This window comes from Pavona decussata, unplaced genomic scaffold, assembly GCF_977016875.1.
Source record: "Pavona decussata unplaced genomic scaffold, jaPavDecu1.1 SCAFFOLD_175, whole genome shotgun sequence".
NCBI lineage: Eukaryota > Metazoa > Cnidaria > Anthozoa > Scleractinia > Agariciidae > Pavona > Pavona decussata.
Genome location: NW_028145586.1, coordinates 147753 through 173760, shown reverse-complemented (window position 1 = coordinate 173760; position 26008 = coordinate 147753). Strand labels below are relative to the sequence as shown.

At 36.6% G+C, this 26008-nt stretch overlaps 1 protein-coding gene across 2 annotated transcripts; it reads left to right on the top strand.

The window, feature by feature from the left end:
- The first annotated feature begins 1619 nt into the window (after positions 1-1619).
- On the top strand, positions 1620-25334 carry LOC146463471 (uncharacterized). 2 transcript variants are annotated; one of them, XM_085084214.1, is made up of 21 exons: positions 1620-1874; positions 2899-3003; positions 3305-3347; positions 6197-6272; positions 7065-7109; positions 8099-8151; positions 9033-9106; positions 11621-11667; positions 12042-12132; positions 12484-12572; positions 12998-13061; positions 14278-14375; positions 14612-14903; positions 15260-15624; positions 17751-17810; positions 18036-18201; positions 19086-19656; positions 20143-20360; positions 20999-21112; positions 22264-22371; positions 22984-25334. In XM_085084214.1, exons 1-20 carry the CDS (start codon positions 1734-1736, stop codon positions 22360-22362), a joined length of 2811 nt encoding a protein of 936 aa, XP_084940340.1. In that variant the 5' UTR covers positions 1620-1733; the 3' UTR covers positions 22363-22371; positions 22984-25334. The 2 variants fall into 2 exon arrangements, with proteins under 2 accessions (XP_084940340.1, XP_084940339.1); XM_085084213.1 differs by having other exon boundaries at positions 19086-19803.
- The last annotated feature ends 674 nt before the right edge of the window (positions 25335-26008 follow it).

Genomic DNA, 26008 nt, shown 5'->3' with positions numbered 1-26008 from the left:
GTGGAACTTTATACAAAATTAATGTACATGCCGACAGCAGTTGGCCATTCATAAAACTCCAATTATGAGTTTGTGTAAACAAAACAACTTTCCGATAATGAATAAAACAACATAAAGAAAAAGTAATTTAAGGCTTTCGTTTTTCCGTATTTAAGAGCTTTTTAACAAAGGAAACTTGATGGTTAAAATTCCGGATCAAACAGGTCGCCCCGACACTCGCCGACATCCCCCAGGGGCAGATAATTGGGTCAGGAAGAAGTCAAATACGGTTAGTTATGGACCTTTTTCGTGGAACTCAGTGTTCAAATGTACATGTCGATAGCAGTTGGTCAACGGCGTCATAAAATTCCAATCTATATGGATTTGTGTTAACAAGATAACTTTCCGATAATGAATAAAACTACCTAAAGAAAAAAAATATATAGTTAAAGTTTTTTTTACAAAGGAAATTGATGGTTAGAATCCCGGAAGAAACAGGTCGCTGCGACACTCACCGACATCCTGTAATGCACATGCACTCTCCAAGTAAGGGCCTAAAACTGATATAGATGCAGGTGTAGAGAAAAAGCATTTATAACAGAGCACTTTTCTGTTTCCATATTTAGACTTAGTCGTTGTTTTGATTAATTCATGATTTCAGTTTGCATATGGAACCCACGAGAAAGGTGTGGTAAACCGAAAATTTGTTTTTTATTTCTTTTAAAGCAACCGTGAGCTGAATCGTTTACGAGGTTATAATGAAAATAGAAAGCTTCTTTAATAACCTAGGCAAAAATACAGAAGATAGGAGAAGTTACGTTTTCTTTTTTGCCACCAAATAAAAATGTCAGACATTCGCCATTAAATATGCAAATTTTTGGAATTCCTTTTTTCATTAAGCATAACATTTAAATAGAAAGTGACGATAGATATTGCCGACAGTTGGCGATTGACGATGGTTGCCAGGAACACGTGACATTGGTTTTGCACCGGTTTGCGATTGACAAGCAGCGTCATAAAAGTGCAAATATGAGTTTGTGTGAACAAGACAGCTTTCCCGTAATGAATAAAACTATTTTGAGAAAACAATAAAATTTTGAGGTTTTCGTTTTCTGTACATAAGAGGTTTTTAATAAAGGAAATTGAGGGTTAAAAGTATTGGTGCCCCGGCATTGCTCGATATCCGGTCAACACTGACGTGCTTGCCATTAGGAAAGACGATCGATTGTAAGAGTGGTGATAGGTTTGACACTGATAATTATTGTTGCGGCCTATGTCAACTGAAATTACTTCTTTGGGAATGTGCAAAAATAAAAGGTTGTTATTATTATTATTATTATTTACACTGTGATTACAATTTTAGCACCATTTATGGAAGATATCATTTGTAGTTCAAGAAAGGGAAGTAAAATATTCAAATTATAAGGCGTACCGTTACTTTCGTCATTGCTATATTTTACTGCAGAGTGCTAACTCACACCCACTTCCTCAAACAACACGCAAGAAATGACATCACTGATAAGACTTGTTGCGGCGGGAACACGCTGGGAACCAGCCAATTGGATCATTTTTTGATAACTAACCGATATCAGGACCCGAGAATATGATTGGTCTGCGCGGGGTCCACGTGACGTAATTACAATATAGGAAAGAAAGCCTTGCGTCTCACATGAAAAGTTGTTGTCCTGCTGCCTTTTGGTATCGATTTCGAAAATATTTTTCGGTCATAATTGAGAGAGTTTGAACGAGTAGCAATGCCTGGTGTAACGGGGGAAAATCCGGAGAGTCCTACGACTTCTCCAAGGCAGCAGCCGAACAGAAAGCCGCCACGAAATCGGCTTTCATGTCAAGTTACTCTCCTCGATGGAACGGTTCTGACCACTGATCAGTTGCAAGTAGGTTTCTTTAACGGTTTTTCTGCACTGTTTCAAGCTAGTTTGTTGTCATTTTTTGAAAAGTATTTATCCTGTGAGTTTTCGTTTTAAATCTAAACTGTTATGAGGTGATTTGAGGGTTATCTTCTGTAATTAATCATGGTCGCTCGAGCTTAATGGCTTCGAAAAGCGGACTTTATTGGGACTTGGCGTTTAAAGAGTTTGCTAGTGCATAAGAGCTGATCATTGAAGGTTCCGTTCTAATCTTTTAACTTTTGTTTACCGATCAAATGATTTTCTGGTATGGTTACATGTACGAGAAATATGCCAAAGGAAATTCATGGCTATCGTCCAACCTTCGAAACTGATCGACCAAATTTGTATTTGATGCTTTGCAGTGCTTTGGCTATAGCTAGCGTGCAAACTAGCACGTTTATAAGGGGTTGTCTGTATCTCGTAATAAAATTAACGAAAAATATTCTTTGCTGCAAGCTTAATTGTCGCTCGTTTTTATAGTCCTATTCGCCTAGAAAAGTTTCTCAAATACTTGTATGTAATGAAAGTTTACTAATCAGTAAGCTTAAATAATCGTGTAGCATGTACACTATACGTACATGCAGTCTAAATAGACGTACTTTGTCCTTGTAAGCTTACATTTTCCTCTTTCGTTTATTTAAACTTCTTTTAGTTCTTTGTCATTTGATTAGAATCACAGCGTTGTCCGATAAGACCTTTCTTTTTGAGATCCATTCTTACCACACTGGGAGCCAGGTTAATTTGTGTCATGTAATACGCCGAATCGAAGCTGTTTTTCGATCATGTTTCGTAGCGAATTTTAAGCTACTATTAAAGCAATGGGTTCTGAAATTGCTCAAGTTTGATTTTAAATGTAAGTATGTCAATCTCTGGGACATTTTCTGTCGAAGTGGTGACATAGGCGTACCGAGTGACATGGCTTATAGAAAGTGAAGTAGAGATCGACCCACCGTCTCAATTTATTTACTTATTTACACGTTTTGACTAACGTTGGTTTTTCATTCCAAAGAAAAGTGCCAAAGGTCTGGATCTAATGCACTGGGTTACAACGCAACTCAATATTTCAGAAAAAGAGTATTTTGGGCTGCTTTGGGAGGACAAAAAGGGAGAGAAGGTTGGTGATTGTTTATTTATAACTGGTTACCAATTTTCAATTTCTAGCTTTAAACTAAAGTTGATGTAGACACATAAAGCTGATGATCGTTTCTTGGTTGATGTTTAGTGTAGATGGCATTAAATCCTCCACGTGTTGAAGTTAACATAGCCTGCCCTAACAGAAACAAAGAACTTTCTCGCTTGTTTAGGATCGTTCTTGATTCACGTTCACGTTGCGTGACGATGTATTGCAATTTTGTTGGGTTGGAAAATCAGTGACACATCTCTACTAACGTTGTGGCACCGTTTTTATTTTTAAGTACTGGCTAGATCCGCAGAAGAAAATCACCACTCAACTGAAAGGTATATTACAATCTAACGGGAACTTTGTTTGAATATTTTTCCCACGACCTAATCACTTTCACGCCTAGAGGCTTTTGTTATGCTAAATTCTATTCTAGTTATGTGCGGTCTTCCAGACTGTCTTCGTGGTGCATTATATTATTACACTTGGTATTGTTTGGCTGTGTTCATCGGAATATTTATCCCTGTTTGTGGTAATTGTTTAGACTGAAACAAAATGATCTGTTGGTGATATTTATGATCTTGTTTGTCGGTTTACCAGTTGTTTGGATTAAAAATTTTTCTTTGTGAAGTTTTCCATTGCATTGGTTGAACTTGATGCAAATAATAATATTATTGTTAAAAATTTTGTAATTATTTATCATTAACCTCTGACAGTTTTCCACAACTCTCAAAATAACCTTTTTGAAAGTTTCTTGCAAGGATTATTTAACCTACTGACTCCAGGGTGCTTTCCATGTTATCAGATTGACCTGTCTCATCAACCGTTGTAAAATGGAACAACATTTTCTGATCAAACCGGGCCGACCAAGAAGAAAGGCTCTTAGCATTTTCTATACCTTCCCCCAATCCCCCACATAAGTGAAAATCTAGTGCAAATGAGTTGGGAAACGAACTATGACTGGTCGGATTGGTCAAAGTGGACCTCTTTCAAAGGTGGTACTTTTTTTGAGAACATTTTTTGGTCGAATCAAACCGTTCAATTTTATTTCCAACTGAATTTTCCAGAATTTTTGACATAATAGAAAGCACCCCAGGAGTCCTGTAAACTATATTCATCATCTAACTTACAAAATTCTAGTGTGACCATTCAATTGAAAGCTTATGCTAGCACTGTACAAGGTGGTTCTAAATTTTGAATTAAATGAAATCCTAGAGTTTGACCATTGCTATGAAAGAGCTCTACTAAGCAGTACTTTCCTATGGTGCTGTTTACGATGCTGCAGAAATTGGTTTTAAATTTTTAGTCTCTGGATCCCAGGTATGACCATTTGTGGTATATTTTATGAAGCTTACTGAGAATTGTTTTTCCCGGGGTGCTGTTTACTAAGTTTTGAGCCATGATGAAATCGTAGTGTTTTTACACAAATAGCATTGAATAGTACTTCCCTGTGGTGCCATTGACGATGCTGTACAAAATGGTTCTAACTTTTGAGTCTGGGTAAAATAAAAAAAAAGAAAAGACTGTTGCCGTTTAGTTTTCAATATTTTGCATACCTGAATAATATATTGAGATTTGCAGCTTGATTACTAAAGGTTATGTTTTGCTTGGGTGACTGTGGATTAATTTTCATGATAAGTTTGTGTAATGATGTACATCAACTTCCTGAGTAAACAGCAGTGAAGGGCTTAAGGTGGTATTTAAAAAAAAACCAGCTTACTTTCAGTGGGGTCTGTTGGTGTCTTGGTTGATGCACCAATATAATTTGTCAGCTCTTTTGTAATGAAAGGAAACAGGAAATGTTTACTTCCATGCATTGTTGATCACAAGATGATGCAAGATAATGTTGGAATTTACTCATAAGTTCATGCCTAATACACAAAACTTATGCATGAAAATGGCCAAGCTTTCAATAACAAGTTTCAAATTATTGCAAAGGGTATATATTATTCCACTATTATGTCATTTCACCAAATAAGGTCAAGAGAACGCGCAAAATATGAGACCGTAAAACACTGTAGTGTCCCGGTTTGACCAGTTTACAACAGAGCGAATACGGACGGAAAAGGCAGAAAAAAGGAGCAACAATGGCCGGACTGGACGAAGAATAGTTTTTGAAATGATGCAAGTTCGAAAACAAGTTTTTAGCATGCCAATCACTTGTCATTTATCTTTTCATTTTATCCAATCAAGACATTTAACTGGCTTTCTGTGTTGTTTACATCATTCGTACGCACCATTTACCGATGGACAGTTAATGCCGGGTGTATTTCAAAACTGTTACCAAAACAGAGAAGCCAAAATAACAAAATCTTTTTGTAGTGGAATAATAAATCTCTTATTCGATGGTTTTACATATATGATACTCGGGGACATTTTGTTATTACTACGCAACATTTTGATAAATACTACGCAACTGGCAAAATATCTGCGCGTATTATATGTAAAACCATCGAATAAGATATATGTATTGTACATTCAGGTATAAATCATCTTCAATCCGTCTATAAGCAGCGTCATGTTCATTATTTCCTGTTTTTCTGAGTATTTACCTCAGAGCTTTCTCTCTGTATTGCAAATCATTTCTATTTCCTAGATGACATCGTGTGACGTCAATCCATGAAAATTCTTATATTGCATGTGTGCACCCACTCAACTTTGTTTATGTGCAGCTTGCAATATTTTGATAGTGGTCATTTCATCAATGTACAATAAGATGAATGCTTTATTCGTCAGAAGGTCATCTGGTTGTGTTGTGTTATTTACTGCTAGTTTTGAATAAATTGGTGCAAAATTCACCAAATGAAGGACTAAAAAAATGTTTTTCAGATGGAAAGTATGACTTCAGAAACCTCAGCACATCTTTCTAGTTGTGGATCAGGGAATTTATTTCTTGTTTGAACATTCAGTGGGGATTATAATTTAACTGGGATGGTTAATTTAGAGAGGTGTTTGTTTAAATAAATATAATTCATTTGAGTTAGTGTTGAATAAATTCAAATTACTCTTAATATGTTTTAATTTCTTAGACTGTGCATCAAGATCTGACTCCTTGTTCTAGTTATGTTATTTTATCTGTGAGATTAAAATGTCTGAGCCTTAGGGTTTAAGTAGAATTCCTAGTAATTTATTTGGAGTTGTATTAGTTTGGGTACTAAATTTCAGATTTTTATTCTTGCTTTCAAAGGTGCTCAACCTAACTTTGCTTTTGTTGTCAAGTTTTATGAACCAGTTCCATCACACATCAAAACAGACTACACCAGGTAAATCAACAGTACATACATAGGGTTGGTGGTTGTTTAGGGGGGGTACTGGACATCTCCTTCAATTTTATCATGGTTTATCATGTAAGAGGGTTAAAACACTTTAGGATGTTAAAAATTGATGTTTAGCCAGGATAAGGCATATCAAAATATTTACAAATGCTCGCCAGTTGGCTAAAATTATAAAATGAAATCTGATCCTTCGGCTGTCAAACTACAGCCTTCAAGGGACACAAAACAATGCAAAAAAACACACAATAGCCCATTTTACAGTTGTGTGCTTAGTGTCCTGACCTTGGATTGGAAGCGAGGCTGGGAGTGCATTTACATATGAAAAGCAGTGAGTCTTGTATCAAAACAGTAACCCGCAGCTTCACTTCCATTCCAAGGCCAGCACACAACGGTAAAATTGCCAATTAATTTTGGAAGATATATTTCCACAGTTACTATAATTACTGCCATTATCAGTCACAAAATAACATAGAATTAAAGGAATAAATGTATAATACTAATTAGAAATGCTCATGAAAATAGAAATGAGAACAATAAAAGAATGTGTGACATGACTAGCCTTCACAGGTCCCCTTTTGCGGTTTTAAAGTTGTGACATGTTATTGTGAGAAAGTGTGCTTTCAAGGTTACAAACTGACAAGCTGGTCTTCAAGTGGTCTTGATAGCAGGAGACGGGTAAAAAAACTTAAGGAAGCGCAAAACACTTTTCATGTTTTGGCGGTTGTTACAGTAAATGCCATAGACCTTCTTGTCTTTTAATTACTTGTGATTGCTTACTAGGTATTTGATGTGCATGCAGTTGCGGGATGACATTAACTCTGGAAGGTAGGTTATTGGGTTTTTGTTAAATAAATATTGTGTAGATAAATTTACTTAATCACTATGTATCATACTCAGGAATTCAAATCTCAGAAAAAACTAATGGCAGAAATTTAAACCTCTGCACAGTTGGAAGTATTTAACATTGGAGTTTTAAATAAACTTTAATGAAAGAGGTCTTTGTTTGCATTGAGAATACTTTTTGAAGAACGTCATCTGTAAACAGCTGATGGTACAAACTTTGTATTGTGTGACATGCATTCTTTGCTGTCATCTTTGTCGTCCCGTCCCATTCAAGAACTGTCTCAGCTTTATGACAGGAATTGAAGAGCTCAGAGCATAACCATTTTATGTAAAATTTTAGGGCAATAATAAAATAATTAATATTTTGTTTTGATCAAAAGTGCATGAATTTTTACATGTGGACTTCAATTTAATAAAAGAACATCACACAGTGTGTTTTCCTGCTCCAAAGCGTCTGTTTTCTACTTTTTTCTTTGCTTTTCTTTTGCCAACTCTATATATTGTATCCTTGTTTTTCTCAGAAGGAAGCTAAGCATAAGCCAACACGGGAAAAACACAAAGCGATGTTCTGTGACTAAATTGAAGGCCACATGATTGCAAAAATCCGACACGTTTGAGCAAAGTGAAAAATTATTGGCCTGAATTAGAAATTTGACATAACTAGAACCTTATGCTAGCTCTCAAACCTTTAGTTGCTTTCATTAAATGGCTAAGTTTTCTTATATCATTTTAGCAAGTTGCTGGAATTTGTATGTTAACATTTCTTGGGAACGTTATGATCAGTAAATCCCTAATTTACCAGTAAAGAGTACTGGATTCTCTTTAAGTATGTTGCAAACTTGTTAATACAACCACCAATGTGATGCATGCAAAAATGTGTTGTGTACAGTTTCAGTGTGGTGAAAGTGGTCAGGAAAATCATACAAATGGTGTCATGTTTTTCTTAGTCTTCTGTGTTGCCATATTTTCAGGTTACCATGTAGTTTTAGCAACCAAGCCTCGCTTGGATCATATGTTGTGCAAGGTAAGGGAAAGAAAATGTGGGACCAAAGATGGGCTTATGATTAAATTTCCATAAACAAATCATGTCTAAAAACATGAAGAATGCTTGGTATCTAATATTGGTAATTAAAATGTAGAACCCAAGAAACTGTGGAATGAACTCTTTAATCCCCAAGACAAATGTTATGTCAGACTTTGTTTTTCAGATCATTGATATGGCAGGGTTTTCATTAGCTGCTGGCCAACGGCTGGTGACTTTAATTTCTGAACTGTCTACTTTTTCAAGGGAAAGCAGGCTTTTCTGCCGTGACAATCGTTGATAGCTGATTTTTAAACCTGGTACATGTAGCAGTACCCAAAAACTGAGAAAAAGAAAACTGTACAATCATATGTTAACTTGGGAAAGCAGCTGAGTATACGGTGTACTTCACTGAGTATGCTTGAAGTCCTGCTGTAGGTTATAATGGTTACCATAATGATGGTGATGGTGAGGATAAAAAAAACGTAAACATAATAATTACCATTGTTTACCTGCTGAGCACCAAAGAGGCCTCCACTGAGAAACTCAAATTCAAAGGTACCTATGCGTTCCGGTCGAATTGGAATTTTGAAGTGCTGGTTTTTGTGGGGGAGGAAAATTGGAGAATCCAGAGAAAAAACTCTCAGAGCAGTGACAAGAACAAACAACAAACTCAACCCACATATGGCATCAACATCGGAATTCAAACCTGGACCACATTGGTGGGAGGTGAGTGCTCTCACCACTGTGCCATCCCTACCTCCCAATAATAATGAAAGGATAATGACCATCTTGAAAAGGTGGGCTTCATGAATGGTACTGCTGCTGTAGAACTTGGTGAAGGTTTAACAGAATTATTTCTAATATGATTTCTTTCATTTCAGGTGATGTTGGAGATTTTGAGGCTCGTGAGCATGGAACTGACTATCTGGATGGCATGGTTTTTGCACCAAATCAGGTAATCATTCATTGATACACCCAAGAAGGCTAAAAAAGAAATTTCAACATTTATTGTTCAGTCATGTAAAATTTGAAGAACTGTGTAGAGGTTTCCTTTAATTATACCTTCAAGTCAGTGAAACGTCAGCAATATTTTAATCCTGTAAATGTTGTCAGTACTTGTTATTATTTTTATTATTATAATTATTATTATTATTATTATTATTATAGCAGGGCCATTTGAGAGATGCGTATTTTGTTTATTTTTTCCTTTCCTTTTTATCAAGTGCAAATGATTTTAAAATGCCGAATTTCATTTTTTTTTAAACTTCATGACATTTGTTTTTTTTTCTTTTTCTTTACAAAAACATTATTGTTTGAAAATATTATCTTTTTTAATCGAAATGAATTGTAAATAGGTTTTTAATAGCTCTTTTTTATATACTTTTAACTTGTAAATAGCAATTTGTGTGGAATATTTTAATAAAGTTATTATTTTTTTATTATAGCAGTAAAAAACGTCCATATGCTATTTTCAAATAAAATAGTATGATGGGGTGCGTATGCAAAGCCCGCTGACTATTATTATTATGATTATGATTATTATGATTATTATTATTATTATTATTATTATAGCAGTAAGAAACGTCCATATGCTGTTTACAAATAAAATAGTATGATAGGGTGCGTATGCAAAGCCCACTGACTATTATTATTATTATTATTATTATTATTAGTAAGGGGAGCAATATGCCAAAACCATGTCATGGATCAGATGCCGAATTTCATTCGCACAGTTAAGATCTGCACTCGTCTGTCTTTGAGTTTCTAGGACATTAAGAAGAATTCAACGTGACATCAAGAACGCGGACATTGACATTGAAACTGCAGAAGGGGCCATTTGAGAGATGCTTATTTTGTTTATTTTTTTTCTTTTCTTTTTATCAAGTGGAACTGATTTTAAAATGCCGAATTTAATTTTTTAAAAACTTCATGACATTTGTTTTTTTTTCTTTTTTTTTACAAAAACATTATTGCTTGGAAATATTATCTTTCTTTTTAATCGAAATGAATTGTGAATAGGTTTTTTAATAGCTTTTTTTTATATACTTTTAACTTGTAAATAGCAATTTGTGTGGAATATTTTAACCCATTAAGCACCAGCTGTTTCCAGAGGTTTTCCAAAAGTCAGCAAAATTGGCAAAGTGGTTATTTCCTACCCCATGTGCAGTAAAAAAACATAACTTACAGGGCAAAAAAAACAACACCCCTTTGGTCTAAGATAGTTAAAATTACTAATTATGGAATAAAATACCCTAGTTGCCAATTAAAAATTTTCCAAAAAACAAACTTGAGGGTAAAAATTTCCGAAATTTCGATGTAATTTGATCCGCGCGTCACGTGGGTGAAATTTGATCAGTCTCGAGAGCATGTGTTTGTTTACGCAAGATTACACAGTTGTCATGTTTTCTCAATAAAAATAGAAAGAAAAACACACAGAAAGCTTTTTTAAATTAAAAATTTATTCAGAAAAGTCTTTGTTTACGCCTTAGAAAGAAACGCGTATAATTATAAATGCGAGACGAGCGACGCGCAAGCGATTTGAAGGAAGAACAAGTCCAATTCGAAGCGAATTTATCGACCCGTGCGGGGCACGTTTTTCAAATATTTCGCAAAAACTGTTCAGAGTACAAAGAATCGATCAATTAGAGTAGTATTTCAGTACAAACCTGTAATTTTTTGGCTGTTGAATGTCCAGAAGTGCTCTAAAATTTCGCGGAAAGTCCGTGGCTTGAACAATGATTTGAGCTGTCCGCTCGCTCGTCGCCTGGATAAAACAACAATTCGTACTCGAAGCGCAATTTCTTCGCCGTTATTTCTCGGATTTTCGCTGTCGAAACTGTTGAGTATTCCTTAGCAGTTCTTCTTTCGATTTACCATTTCGAAAAGGTGTGTTTTCTTTCGGAAAAAGCGAAAATCGGCGACTAAAAATTTAGCTGCGCGGCCCACGAGGCAACAAAAATTGAAATTGGACGCCAATTCCTAAAGGCAAAAAGCTTTTTTGTCTGGGCCCCCCTAAGACCTAAAAATATATGCGCAGTAAGTGGATTCTGATTGGTCAGTCCTTTCTGAAGACAATGAGAACAATAGGGGACAAAAAATTCCCTTCTAGGGGAGGTAGGCTCAAATCGTGGAGTGCGCGCAAATGCGCCCAAAATCGCGGCCGGTTTTGGCCGGCACGGTCCGTAATGGGTTAATAAAGAATTATTATTAATTATTATTATTATTATTATTATTATTATTATTATTATTATTATTATTATTATTATTATCATTATCATTATCATTATCATTATCATAGCAGTAAAAAAATGTCCATATGCTGTTTACAAATAAAAGAGTATGACGGGGTGCGTATGCAAAGCCCACTGACTATTGTTATTATTATTATTATTATTATTATTATTATTATTATTAGACTCTCATGATGCAATTTTAATAATGCTTTTGTTTTGTCTCCATTTTTGTGCAGTCTCCAGAACTGCTTGAAAAAATCAGGGAACTACACAGGGAAAATAGGTAACTTAAAAATAAAAAAAACCTAATTTAGGCAAAAAAATATGATATTATAAACTTTATATTTTACAGTACTGTAAACTTCTAACTGTCCTGTGTGTTTAACTGAATTAATGGTCCATTTAGAGTTTTAACCCCTTAAGCCCTAACAGTGACCAGCATCTCCTTGCAATATCAATGCTTATAAAAAATTATTATTCAACCCCTGAGGTCATGAGAATCAAGGATATCATCACCCAAGGTGAATTTTCTTGATATTTTAATAACTTCTCCTTAGTTCTTTTATAAGAAAAGTACGGGGACAAGGTAGGAGAATTTTTTCTTTGGTAGTAGGGGTTAAAGGGTAAACTGTAACTGTATTATTGGTATTTTTCCAGGGGTCTTAGTCCTGAAGAGGCTGATTTGCAGTATTTAAAGATTGCCGCATCCAAACTTGTCATGTTTGGAGTTGATGCTCATCCTGCTAGGGTAAGAGGCTGCTTTTTTTGTTCTTGTTTTTAATGCTATGTTTATGTTAGAATTAATCCATAGTGTTGCACTGAAAATGGAAAGGAACCTGCCACCAAATCATTCTGTCATTATAGTGCAAAAGGGTTTACAAGTCTTTGGCCCTACTTCATTGAATCCCTTGAAAAATTTCTCCAGTGTTTAGGGTAGTCAATTAGTTTGAGTAGATGATTGTCAAAACATGTGGTGCAATTCTTATTGAAATGGTAAGAGTGTCAAAGAAAGGGGAAGGTGAATTTATAATTTATTTTTTTATTTATAAATTTTTTTTTTAATAATCATATTATATTTTTTGCTCTGATCAATATTTAGGATGAACAGGACAATGAATTACTGCTTGGTGTATCACATGAAGGTATTGCCTCTTACAAAGACAAACTTGTTGTAAACAGAATCCCATGGTAAGTGTTTAGTAAATATTAAATAAGATAGGATAAAATAAGATAAATGAGACTTGTACCAGTAGATTATTTGCTCCCCATTTCTATTCACGATAGTTTTTTTTCCTCACAGCCCATAACCTAACTGTTGGCCAGATGACAGTGTTAATAGTTCGTAGTAGAAGGAGAAAAAAATAATGAAATATTTATGGTTGCTGTCTGTACTAGGCAGTCCTTCTAAGGACTGAGATTCTTTAAAGCATGGTCTTTGTTGCTCAGGAACAGATTGAATTCTTTGAGTAGTGATTATGATCACTGCCCATGCGGGGCTTGTTTCTGCTTGGTGTCTGGCAAATCATATTACCGAGTAGATGTAATAACAACCATTGATGGTGTTTGGACATAATTTAATTTGTTGCATGTACATGTACTTTGTCTGCAATTAGGACCAAGATTGATTATATCAAGTACAGGAAAAGAAAGTTCATTGTCAAAAGCCACCCAGGAGAGGTAAATAATAAATTATGCTTTAATTTTTTACTCCTAAAACAGTTTACACTATACTAGGAGTGTAAATAAATTTAACAAATCGACGGCAGTTTTCTATGGTCTATACTCTTATAGACCATAAAATGACGTCAAAAAATGTTCAAAACTCAAGTGGAACCACAAGCCGCAGGCGAGTGGTTTCACTGCCAAGTTTTGGACATTTTATGGCGTCATTTCATGGTCTATAAGAGTATAGACCATAAAAAACTGCCATCGATTTGTTTTTTACAATAACATGGAAAAAGTACGAGCGGAATTGACTATTTTTTTCGTTGAGAAAGCGCACGCGTTACATCTGACGTCATTTTTATTGTCTGTACTCTTATAGACAATAGCTATGAGCCAATCAGCGCGCGGGAATTTGGACAGTTATTGTAAAAATAGCAATAAATTAATAAACATGCAGACAATCCATAACTAAAGCAATTAACAAATCGACAGCAGTTTTCTATGGTCTTTGCTCTTATAGACCATAAAATGACGTCAAAAAATGTTCAAAACTCAAGTGGAACCACGAGCCGCAGGCGAGTGGTTTCACTGCCAAGTTTTGGACATTTTATGGCGTCATTTTATGGTCTGTAAGAGTATAGACCATAGAAAACTGCCATCGATTTGTTTTTTACAATAACATGGAAAAAGTACGAGCGGAATTGACTATTTTTTTTGTTGAGAAACCGTGCGTTACATCTGACGTCATTTTTATTGTCTGTACTCTTATAGACAATAGCTATGAGCCAATCAGCGCGCGGGAATTTGGACAGTTATTGTAAAATGTCAATTGGAAAAAGCTCACCAGTTAGAAGTCTGTCACTGATGTCTGAATGTCAATTTGAGGATACAGTTTGATCTTATTCGGACGCTGTAGCTGAAAGTTTAAGTTGCAGAAAGTTTTAGGGGACAGAATTCACTAGCTATTGTTGGCTTTAAGAAAATTCGAGTTGCCCCGATTGCGAAAAAGAAGGATTAACCAAATTAGTTTAGACATTTTGATGACCATAACTTAGTTTTTCTTTACAACTTAATCTGAATTTCTGAGGTGTTCAATGCCTTCAGAACAAATATCCACCAAAATGAACCATTGGATGCCCTTGACAATTTATTGGCTAGTTGATAGTGTTGGGAGGGAAAATGTTTTATTGATTTTGATGTGTGCATTTTTATCTCTCATATTCATCAGCTGGATACTTTGATGACAACTTCAATTTACAAGTTGCCAAGTGAGAAAGCAGCAAAACGCTTGTACAAATCATGCGTTGAACACCACACTTTCTTCAGGTATGGAAATGTGTGTTACAGGGTGTGTTGAGTCATTGTTATATTTTAAATGCTCACAAATCAAGTCAGTGAATTAAAAGGCAATTTGTGTGAGTACAGAACACAACGACAGAGGCAGGAGTCAGGTTGCAATAAGCTAAGACTTACATGGCAAGAGCTTATTAACTAATGTTATTATTATACTTTTGTTAGCAAGAAGAAACAAAGAGTAACCTATACTTATCTCAATTGTGCAGGCTGACGTTTTCTGACCCACCACCATCTCGCAGTACTTCACTTCTAAAGATGGGATCCAAGTTCCGTTACAGTGACCGCACCCTGTATCAACTGCACAAGGAAGGACACCCAGTCAAAGAGCAGCCCAAGTTTAATCGTGTATCAAGCCTGAACTGGTCCCGCCGTTACCAAATGCCCTCTCTGTCAGAAACTAGGATTTATGTGGACAAGGATGATGAAGCTCAGAAGAGACCTCTGTCTGAAGGGGATATGCCATTTAAGATGCCTTGGTACCAAAGAAAAGGAGGAACGGTGAGTTGATCTTGATTTGGTTGGGGTTGACATTTTAAAGGGCGATGTATCAGCTCTCATAAGGTCTCACGTGATTGGCTTGTAACCCTTCGAGAAAACAATAGAACAAACAACAGAACAATGCCCCCAACCCTAAAAACAATAGCAGCTGGCTCACAGTCACTTGATTACTAAAAGCTTACAAGAGCTGCTACACTACTGATTTTAACTCTTGCTAGCTGAACTTTCTTTTTAAATTCTGAAAATGAACAGTACTTCCCAGTGGTTTTTTTAGCTTTGATCTCAGAGATTATGCAGTTGTGTCATTTTACTGAAACAGCTTAGTTTCAAACTCAAAGTGTCCTGGTGATTTACAGGCTCCACTAATGACTGAAGAGTCTACAGACACCATGACTCCAGAAGAAAGAGAACAGTATAAACGAGAGATGGTGGCGAGATTAGGCAAGCAACCAGGAGAAGGAGGTGAAGATGTCATCAGGGCCAGAGGTGTTGGTGAAGGAGTTGGTTATGCATATGGAACTGCAGAGAGACCAGATCCACAAGCCACAGTTACCGCATTGGAAGAGGAAGCAAGGAGACAGGAAAGGGAGAGAAGGGAAGAAGAAGAACGCGAGAGAGAACGGCAACGCCGTGAGGAGGAGCGTCTTGAGCAAGAATTCCTTGAAAAGGAAGCTGAGAGGGAGAGGAGGCTGCAAGAATGGATTGCAAGTGAAAAGAGAAGGTGAAATAAACATTCATTTTTTTCTGACTGTTTGTAACTTTGTAACTTTGAAACATTTTTGCAAATGCCACCAAACTTTTCTGGCTTTTTAACTCGTGAATGCGCGCATGCGCAATGAACGAGTCATAGCGATAGCTGGGTGTTGACTTGGTTGGTCGTTTGGTTCTGTCGTTAACTTTCGGGCGTGCGCAGTGAGTGAGTTTTAAATTCAATTAGTAGAAAAAACACGCGAACATTTGTTGTTCATGTTCACAGCGCATCAGGATTTTCTTATTCAATATGTAGAGAATAATTTGACGATCATTTAGTGCAAGAATGGAGATTTTTCGTTAAATCTGAGCAAAGTTACAAGTTTTTGCAGTTTTTCAGAAAGTTCGGGGTTGTAAACTCAATTAGTGAAAAAAAAAACATGAACATTTTTTTCACGACCAACAGAATTCTCTTATTCATTCTGTAGAGAATAATTTGACAATCATTTTAGTGTAAGAATGGAGATTTTTCGTTGAATCTGATTTAAGTTATAGGTTTTTTTCTACAAAGTGTGGTTTCTTTTAAGAATTAAAAATGATTTAATTTAGAAATAATTTAATTAAAAAATAATTCAATTTGTCAGTTTTCACGCGAAAGCGGAACGTGCCATGTCACGCATCATTGACGTTGTAAACAAAATTATGCAAATTTCTGGTGAAATGAACACTTTAAGATCTTGTCCGCTTTCATAGAGGTTTCAAGGGGAAAAAATGTTTCATTTTCGAAATTTACAACTGGTAATTTATGGGAAAGCAAAAGGACGCGGTCGATAAATAGTTCTTATTTAGGAAGAGCTTGTCATAGTTCATTATTTTTACTTGAGGATTGTGTGGACTGAACTCCAAAGGAAAAAATTTCACGCATTTATATTTATGTCGGGCATGAAATGTAATGCGATACTTTGTTGAACAGATTTCCCTTTGTGAGATCGGCTTGCCCTACAGTAATTTTGTAATTTTAATTCCCAAAAAAAGATGGGCAAGTGAAGGTCAGAATCCACTAGCCCGATCGCAAAATCCAGTAGCCCCGGACTATCTGACACGAATTTTTATGACATAGCTGCACATGGCGTGCTTCCATGAACTTTGAATAAAAAAACACGTGATTTTTTTTAATCGGCGCATCAGAATAATCTTATTCAATCTGTAGAGAATAGTTTGACAATCATTTTTATAGTACAAGAATGGTTATTTTTCGTTATGTAATCGGGCAAAGATATTATTTCTTTTAGCTTTCAGGGAAGTTTCCTTAGCCGTCTAAATTTCAATTACTATGTGTCATCTGCATTCACGAGTTGGCTCACAGGAGCCTTTGATTCAGAACTGGGAGCAATTTGGTGCTGTAGTTTACTGCTCTGTGTTCCCATGGCAACCAAATTTTGACAGGCAGGTTTTTTTATTTCAGAAATAGGAATATTCCTGTTTTCAATGAACAAAATGTGTTTAATTATATTAGTGTGTTATTGGTTGTGATCACTTTTTGATCAATTTTGGCTGTTTTCTGAAGCTTTTTTGGAAATCTAGAAACCCAGCTCAAGATGTTGGTAATGTTCAAGAAAACCCACATGATCAGTTCTCAGTCTAACTTTTAACCCTAAGGTGAATGACATTTTTTCCAAATTGATAAAAAGTCTATACCTGCATATGATGTGCCACTTGAGAGCTACTGATCATCTATTTGAAAAATTATTTCAGCATTTATGAAGGAAGTTTTGGTTCTGAGAGAATTGGGTTTAAAAACCATTCAAATCTTGTAATATATTAGGTATACACCTAAACAATACCTCATTTTGCAGCTCTTAGGGCATAGATTAATGTGAGGCATGTCTTACATCCCATACATGTATATATTTGTAAAGCAAAATTGAAAAATTGTACTGGTTGTGAACCATATTCTAGACTGGAGGGGATCACAGTTTTACGAATGAGCATTTCAAAAGGCAATTTTGGTAGCGAAAATTCATACAAACTTACCAAATATTCACAAAGTTATGGCACTGTGTGCCAATTGGCACTTGCAGGGCTAAAAGGGTTGTAGATCTCTTTAATTGACACTTTCACAAGAAATTCAACTGTACTCTCTATATGTGTTTCTAGACTGGAAGAACCAGAATTTGCAGGCACAGCATACACTGCCCCTGGAGGGCCTTCTGAGAGGTATGTCTCTATTGTAGGCATTGTCAATTTCACCTTGGCATGATTTTTTTCATGCCATGTTCACTCTGTCTTACAGTTAACTCTGTCTGATCATTCCTCTTCATTTCATAATACTTAACTGTGAAAAAGCCTCACTGTGAAATTTTCAGAAGGCCCCTTTTGGCATGAAGGGTCACATTTGAGTTAATTTTTTGTATTTATAATTCTGTGGCTTTGTTAATTCAGGGCGACATTAACCATGCAAGAAATGAAAAAGGAAGAGCCAGAGATGGTTAGCATGGGGGTGGCCACACCCATCAGTGGCATGGACACCATTAAGAGAGCTGAGATGAGGGTGGCTGATACAGATTCATACAAGGGACATGTCCGAAAGTTGCCAGAGAATGAGAAGGTAAGATGGAGGTTTTTTTTTTTTTAGATATTTATATTGAAGGGGTGTGCAGAATAAGGCCCTAAGTGACCTTTGATGTAAGGTCAAATTCTCGTTTTGTTTCACAAGCAAATACAAGGCAATTTGGAAAGAGAATCTTAACAATTTTATCAGAAGTCACTTAGGGCTTTTTTCCAGGCACCCCTTCTGAAATTGTTTTATGGTATCTGTATTTGTGGATCTTAAAAATTCACAAAACTTCCCCAAAAAAAAACGGCTTGCAAATGTTTCATGCTATGTGTTATGTACTATTAAAATAAGTCAGGAAAGCAATTTCTGCATTAAAGAAGATTGAGAACTGTTAATTTGACAGCCATAATTTTGACATTCAGGTAAAAAACAAACAAACAATCAAAACAGCAACAACAGAAGTAAAATAAACAGAAAGAAACCAAATGTGGAAACTGAGAATCAACTAAGTACTGTACTTTGCCCAAAAATGTCACTTACATCCTTCTTTAGCCAGTCTCTTGAAGTAAGGTTTGAAGCCTGTCGGGTCCAAACATTTTAAACTCAACGAGTTTTGGTTAAATTGGTTGATGTGTCCAAATTGAACACTTTTCCATCTCTTGTATTATATCAGTTAAGACGGTTAACAATCTATGGTTGGAGACATTTTACGCATGTAAGGAAGGTGGTTAGTCAAGTTTTGTGGATGGACAGTTTTAAGTAAGGAGCCTCATTGTGTTGCTATGCATACAATTTGGGCATTTTGGGATGGTAAGAGAACTCAGATTTCTTACGGATGGTGCTTACTGAAAGTCTTAAGCGAAAGTTGAACCGTCTTGATCTGCCTGTAATATCCCAGGAGAATACAACCAAAGAGCTGTCTTCTTCTTCCACAGGGTCCTGATTTGGCAGCCAGGACTGGTACATGGGGTGGTGGTAAAAGGGATAATGTCAGCTCTTACACCCGCACCTATACAAGTGCAACCCTTCCCAACCGTGGTGCACGTAGAGGTTTTGAAAACAACGTACAATCTGAGGAGGACAGGAGACGTAGTGCCGATGATCTCCTGGATGCTGATGACAGTCGCACTCGAGGCAAGGTACCTTTGGTGACAAAGGATGAACTGGCCAGGATCCATTCGCCTGCATCCAGTACCAGTGATATGCTGCGACCGGAACCTGTCCAGCATGAGATCAAGCGATCGCTTAAGGATGACCTCAACTTAGAGCATGAGCAAGGTGAAGGAGGCTTTGTAAGAGAGAGCATCAGAAGAAATGAGGGAATCATCAAGAGAGAATCCGTGCATAATGATGTAGAAAGTGCACCACCTGAGGTCACTACCAGAACCATGATAATCAACAGTGATAGGGAACCAACAGTGTACCGACAAACTCAGGCTCCAGAAGTCGAGACCCAGGTTTTGACATTTGAAGGATCTCAAAATGGAGACCCCAGGTTTAATCAAGGTACTCGCTATCGTTATAATGCCTCTTCGCCGGCTAGGTCTCCTGAGCCATATGCGCCACACACAAGACACTACAATGTGCCTGGCGTCACCACCCAGCGAGTTGTGTATGACCAAAATGGACCACCTATTAGCCCACCTTCCAGGGGTTAGTAGCAAAATTATTTTCATCCAACATTTTTCTAACACACTAACTGTGCGTTGTTAATGTCATGAGAAATGTTGGCCTCAAAAGACTGTTGGGTTTAAGTAAGCTAAAACTTGGTCCAGTCGTCGTTCATTTCTTTCTACTAATCAAAATAACTTTTAATCGTTAAATAAACATGTTGCTACAGTCAAGCCTTTACTCTGTGGTCATTCCAATCATTTGTTCTCTCCATGATGTTTTTCTGGTTTTCTTTAGAGGAGTAATTCTTAAGATCTTTGGGAGATTATAGCATTCTTGTTTTTCCTTATTGATTCCTAATTAGTTGAAATTAATTCCCAGGAACCCAAGATGGTGGCACATTAATTACTCGTACCATCATGATGGGAGGAGCAGAGCCTACAAGGACTGAAACCATTCGTCAGACGACCATGCCAACTGAGATCATTCAGAAGACCATCACTATCGAGGGTGATGGGAATCAGTTGACAGCTGAAGAGTTGAGAGACATCATTTCTAAACATGCTGGGGAGCTTGGCAGTAGTGAAGTGGTCACCACTGTAAGTTAATGATTTTTTTGTTGGGGGGGGGGGGAACGGTAGTTGTAGAGGGTTTTAGATCAAAAGCAAATTACCACAATTTTGTAAAAATTTTAACACTTACGTCATGTAGGGGTGTCATTAAGTGTTAGCATTAATGACAATGTTTAATTCAAACTAACTTACCCTGCGAGCAGAGGCCCTTCGATCTTCCTAGATAAGTACCCTTCCTCTTCCTGACTTAGCTAGGAAGATCAAAGGGCCTCTGCTCGCAGGGTATTTCAAACTTAGCTCACAACTTTGTTTCTTAATATAGAAAAGGATTTAAAATTTAGCTTTCAAACATCCAGGGTTTGTTTCAAGTTTTTTTTGGTAGATGATGGGTGTTACACCCTGAAACAAAGGCAGCTCAGAAATTCAATGTGATGTTAATTTAGCTGGCTGCCAGAGATTAATGAGATTGGACTCTGCTGGCCACTGATTGATAAATAACAGTTAATTAAAAAAAAAAAAGAGTTATTGGGTTAAGTAAGTTATCTGGACTCTAAAAAAACTGGAAACAGGCCACGTGGAATGTTTGCCTCCAAGAACTTGAGAAAAGTGCTTTAACTTAAATTATTTTGCTGTAATGTAACAATTTTTTTTCCACTTACTTTAAGACGTACACCACCAAAGTTCAAGAAGTGAAGCAAACCAAAACAGTGACTGAGACAATGAGGGTCGTGGATGATGATGGGAACATCATTAAAACTGGTGATCCAGACACTGACGCAGTAAGTTACTTTGCTTGTCAATAACATGGAAACTCCAACTTTCAAATCCCAACTAAAGATTGCATTTTTAACTCGTGAATTCAAGCATGCGCAATGAACGAGTTATAGCGATGGTGTGGTTTTCACTTGGTTGGTTCGTTGGTTGGTTGTTAACTTTCAGGCATGAGCAGTGAATGAGTAATTGTAATGTAGCGGAATTTCACTCTGGTGCTGGTCGAAATTAGTGAATTTTGCGTTTTCGGAAGGGAAACACACCTCTTGGAAACGCTGAATCAAAAGAGGAACTTGTAAGGGATGCTCAATAGTTTCAATAGCGGAAATCAAGCATTAAGGGCGAAGAAATTTTTGCTCGATTTGTGGTTTTATTTCATTTTTGAAAGAACTGCAGTGCAATTAATGGAAAAAAAAGTTTTTTTCATGGTGCATCAGAATAATCTTGTTCAAAATACATTAAAATAATTTATGAATTTAGTTCGGCACGGCAATAGCACGCCGTTTGAAACCAAGTCGCGCTACTGCCGTGCTAAACAGTCGTGCCAAACTAAATGGTTTCAAACGTCGTGTTACTGCCAGTTCTTTCAGTTTTTCAGAAAGTCCGGGGTCATAAACTCAATTAGTGAAAAAAAAGAAAAAAAAAGAAGAAATTTTTTACGACGCATCAGAATAATCTTATTCAATCTGTAGAGCATAATTTGACAATCATTTTAGCGCAAGAATGGACATTTTTCATTAAATCAGAGCAAAGTTATAAGTTTTTTCGTTTTTTCCACAAAGTGCGGTGTCTTTTAAGAATTTAAAAATTATTGAATTTAAAAATAAATTCAATTAGTGAAGTGTCGGCATGAACTTTGAATAAAAAAACACGTGAAAATTTTTTAATCGGCGCACCAGAATAACCTTATTCAATGTGTAGGGAATAAGTTTACAATCATTTTATTTCTCGTTACATGATTGGGCAAAGATATAATTTCTTTTAGCCTTCAAGGTAGTGTAGTGTCTTAATTTCAATTACTGATGTGTCATCTGCATTCACGAGTTGGCTCACAGGAGCCTTTGATTTTTTTACTGCTGTCAATTATGTTTGTGCACAGCCAAGTTGTTGTCACAGATGTCCTTGAATTTATCCAAAAAAATGTTGTCGTATTGTCTAGGCTATTATGGAGGCTATACAACGAGCAAAGGAAGAGAATCCAAATGCGATAATCAAAGAGGTTGTAATAACCAGGACAGATGAGGAAAGCTCAGCATAAGCCTAAATGGTAAGCAAATTTGATGACCCTCCTGAAAATTGTCTGTCATCCAAGATAGCAACTATTATTGTTTCATTAATTTGGTTTACTCATTTCAAGTATTTTTTCTTCAAACCACATATTAAGGGGGGTCACAGCAGTTTTTCTGGACTAAGGCTGGAAGTTTCGAAATTACAATCCTCGTGGAAGAGAAACTTCGATATCCCTCATACTACATCATCATTTGAACATATTTTATCATCTGTTTCCAAGCAACATTTATTACCATAGCAATGGTAGTGTATAGTCTCTCATTTTAAACATTGTGGATTATCTGGAAATCTAGTCAGACACTTTATGATGAAACTTAAGGGATTTAAACTACTCAATCTAGACAACTTGTAGGCGAAATTAGAAAAACATCTGGAAGAGCGCTGAATGAATTTTTGAGGGGTGATTTTGTTTATTCCCTCGTTTTTCACCAGTATCTCTGGCAAAATAAAACTTGGCACTTTCTCTTTTCTGTTAAAAGGTCTTTCCTCATAGCAAAACATTGTAAATGTAGATTGTAATTTCAATACTTCCACCCTATGTTCAGAAAAACTGCTGTAAGCCTCCCTAAAGGGTTGTTCTTTCTTTTAGGGTTAGGACACCTCTGCACCTCTGCACTACTGTCGGCCAAGCCTGTCAGGATTGTTAGAATGCAGCGTCCCTAAAGAAAGGATAGGTAAACAAGGCTGAGTGCTGTACAAAATTTGTTGGAAGGCACACTCGTAATACTAAACAAAGTAGATAGGTGCATTATTTTAATCACTGTTCTTAGTACCAGAAATTGTAAAATAGATCGTTAAATGATTGAGCAAACTAGTACAAGTGAAATGCTCACCACCATTTTAGAGGTAACTCACAAATACTTCAGTAACAGTAATTTTCCATTTTCATTATTTTTGTGAGGGACAGCTTTGTTCATTAGAAAAGTAAAGTTTATGAACCTGGTCTCCTGTGTAGGCAGTACCAGGTTTGGACATTGTTGGAGTTTGGGAAATTGTTAGTGCAAGGGATGTTAGGGAAATATAGCTTAACATTGAATATAGTGAACATATAGTTTTTTTAAATCTAGTTTTTGCTAACCTGTTTGATTCTTATAACCAATTCCTAAACTACGCATTTCAAGTAAAGGTAAGGATGGATAAAACTTCTTGAACGTTTGTTAGGTGCTTCATTTGTGGGCCGCCAGAATTGCTCATGCAAATTGGATGGATATTTGAAAAAAAAAATTGACGTCACTAAAGAGCTTTTTCCTTTGTTACATCACTATGGCAACACATAAAATGGTGACAACCTTTGGGAGGAGATTTTCAAGACAAAAATAACATCAAATTATACAAATTTCTCCAGAGATGTTACCCAGTGATACAACCTGACAAAAACTGCAGTCTTAAGTTGACCAAACATTTTGTGCCTAGGAATCAACCAACATTTTTGATTTCCTCTAACCGGACAACTGTGTGGATTAATAGTTAACGACGTTTTGATTACCACCATGATGTCGGCATTAAGATTGATGTGCCCTAGGTTTGAATTATTTCCATTTGCTTTTGTTTACTGAAAGAGTATTTTTACCAGTTTATTTAATCAGCGTAGCAGAGTAGGAATAGACAAATTTAAATCTACGCAGATATTCAATAAATGGCAGCCAATAAATTATTCTTTTATTTTCATGGAAGCATGGGCAAAATTCAATAGAATTTGTACTCTAAAACGAGGTTAGTATGGCTAATAAACATATTTTGAAAAGAATAATAAATCGGCTGCGATTTATGAAAAAGCTCTATGGTTGATCTTAAATTAGAGACAGACCGATCACTACCAAAGATATCCCCGACTTTTGTTTTCAAAGCGTCAAGTTTATTGTGTTTTTCATAGCTATTGTTTTATTTATTTTTGCTTCTTTTTGGCATCTTCCTGGATATAATCCAGACCATTAGAAGCTGGGGGAAATCATTATTCTTTCATCTCAACCTGTGACCAATCTTTACTTTTCTTGCAACTTAGAGGAAACTTGTTCGGGTTTGTTGAATAACAGTTACTGTAAGAAAGTGGAGTTAGTGTTCAAGAGCTTTTTGGGGGGATGGGACGGGGAGGGGGGTAAGGTTGGGAATAACTCCCAAGAGGAGATTACTCTTTCAAGCTGTTACTCTTTTTTGGGATACAATTATATGACTTTTGTTGTACTATTTCAACAAAGTCCTTAAAATCCTTCTCCTTTTCTCAAGCTCATATGGCAAAAGTCTCCTATATTACACCAGAAGCCAAGCATATCTTCAGATTCTGATCACAGGGTCCCTATGGAGACCAGCCTTAGAGCTGAATGGGCTACCCTGTGTAAATAAAGTTTTTTTTTACTTTACTTTACTCACACCAAAATAGACCAAATTAATACCATTTTGAAAAAACGTACTCTTTTGGGTTGGACATATCACTGTAGGTTATATAGATGAGGGCAATCTACTTGACCAGCTTGCTTGCTGTAGTACATGGCTTTTCACTATTCCCCCTGAAACGGCTTTTGAACTCCAATGCTAGTTGATTAAAACTCCTTTCAAATAGTATTCCTAGCTAGTGGAAAGATGAGCTTTGAGCTAAACACACAGACTTTGTACGGAGAATAGAACTGCTGGTTTACGATGTTCAAAGTTCACCTTTAGGTATTAAGGGTGCGTTTTTGTGGACCAATGCCACGCTTTTCAAGAACGGAATGCCGTCCTTTGAAAAGCTAGTTTTGTTCCAAACTGCGAACACTGAAACATACAAACGGCCCAACTAATTCAGTACAAGATCTTGAGGTATTCCAATTTGCGAATGTGGTATATGTCCTTGAGAAACACCCTCAGTTTATTTATGTTTTATTAAGAAGTTGTATACATCATAATGAATGGTCGTTTAGCATGCTGTTAATGTGTTGGTTTTTAAAAATAAACTTTGGAATGGTATTTTTTGTTGTTGAGTCTTCTCATAACCTGGGGGGGGGGGGGGGTGAAAGTATCCTAAGGCCACCGCCCACAGGCATATCATTCTTGTAAGGTGATATATTTCGTGTGGTAACCTTTACCCCCTTCTGTTCGCTATTGCACGCTGAGGAGGCCTTATATGCTAGTCTCCCATGAAGCCGTCCTTTGTGTCGTCACACAACGCTCCTCCCCAGACGACACAAAGAACGGCTGCACAGGAGATTACAGATCCATGCCCTCTAACTTTTTAGGCAAGAAAGGGTTCATGTCCTCTACCACTGTCTCGACACTGAAGGATGGGTCATTCCTCCGTTGGACAAATTGTTAACAGCAGACCTGCACCCTTCAAAAGCTCTATTTTCACTGGACCCTGATAACCCGCAACTGTGTTGTTGTTGTTTTTTTTTTTTTAGGGGTGAGATCATTGTTCTGTTGTTCGTTCTTTTGTCCTCTCGACCAACCATGTGTTAAAAACGTTGCAAATGGTGCATTTTTAAGACTTTCCGAAAGACCGAAACTCTTAAATCCTCGCTAGCTAGGCAATCAAGTCGAAGAACCGAACTGTTGTCCCAAGTTTATAAATATTGGCGAAGTATTTATTTCGAAATCCTTGTCCCTACTCTACAGGGTAGTTTTGGACGCATTGCGTGACGACC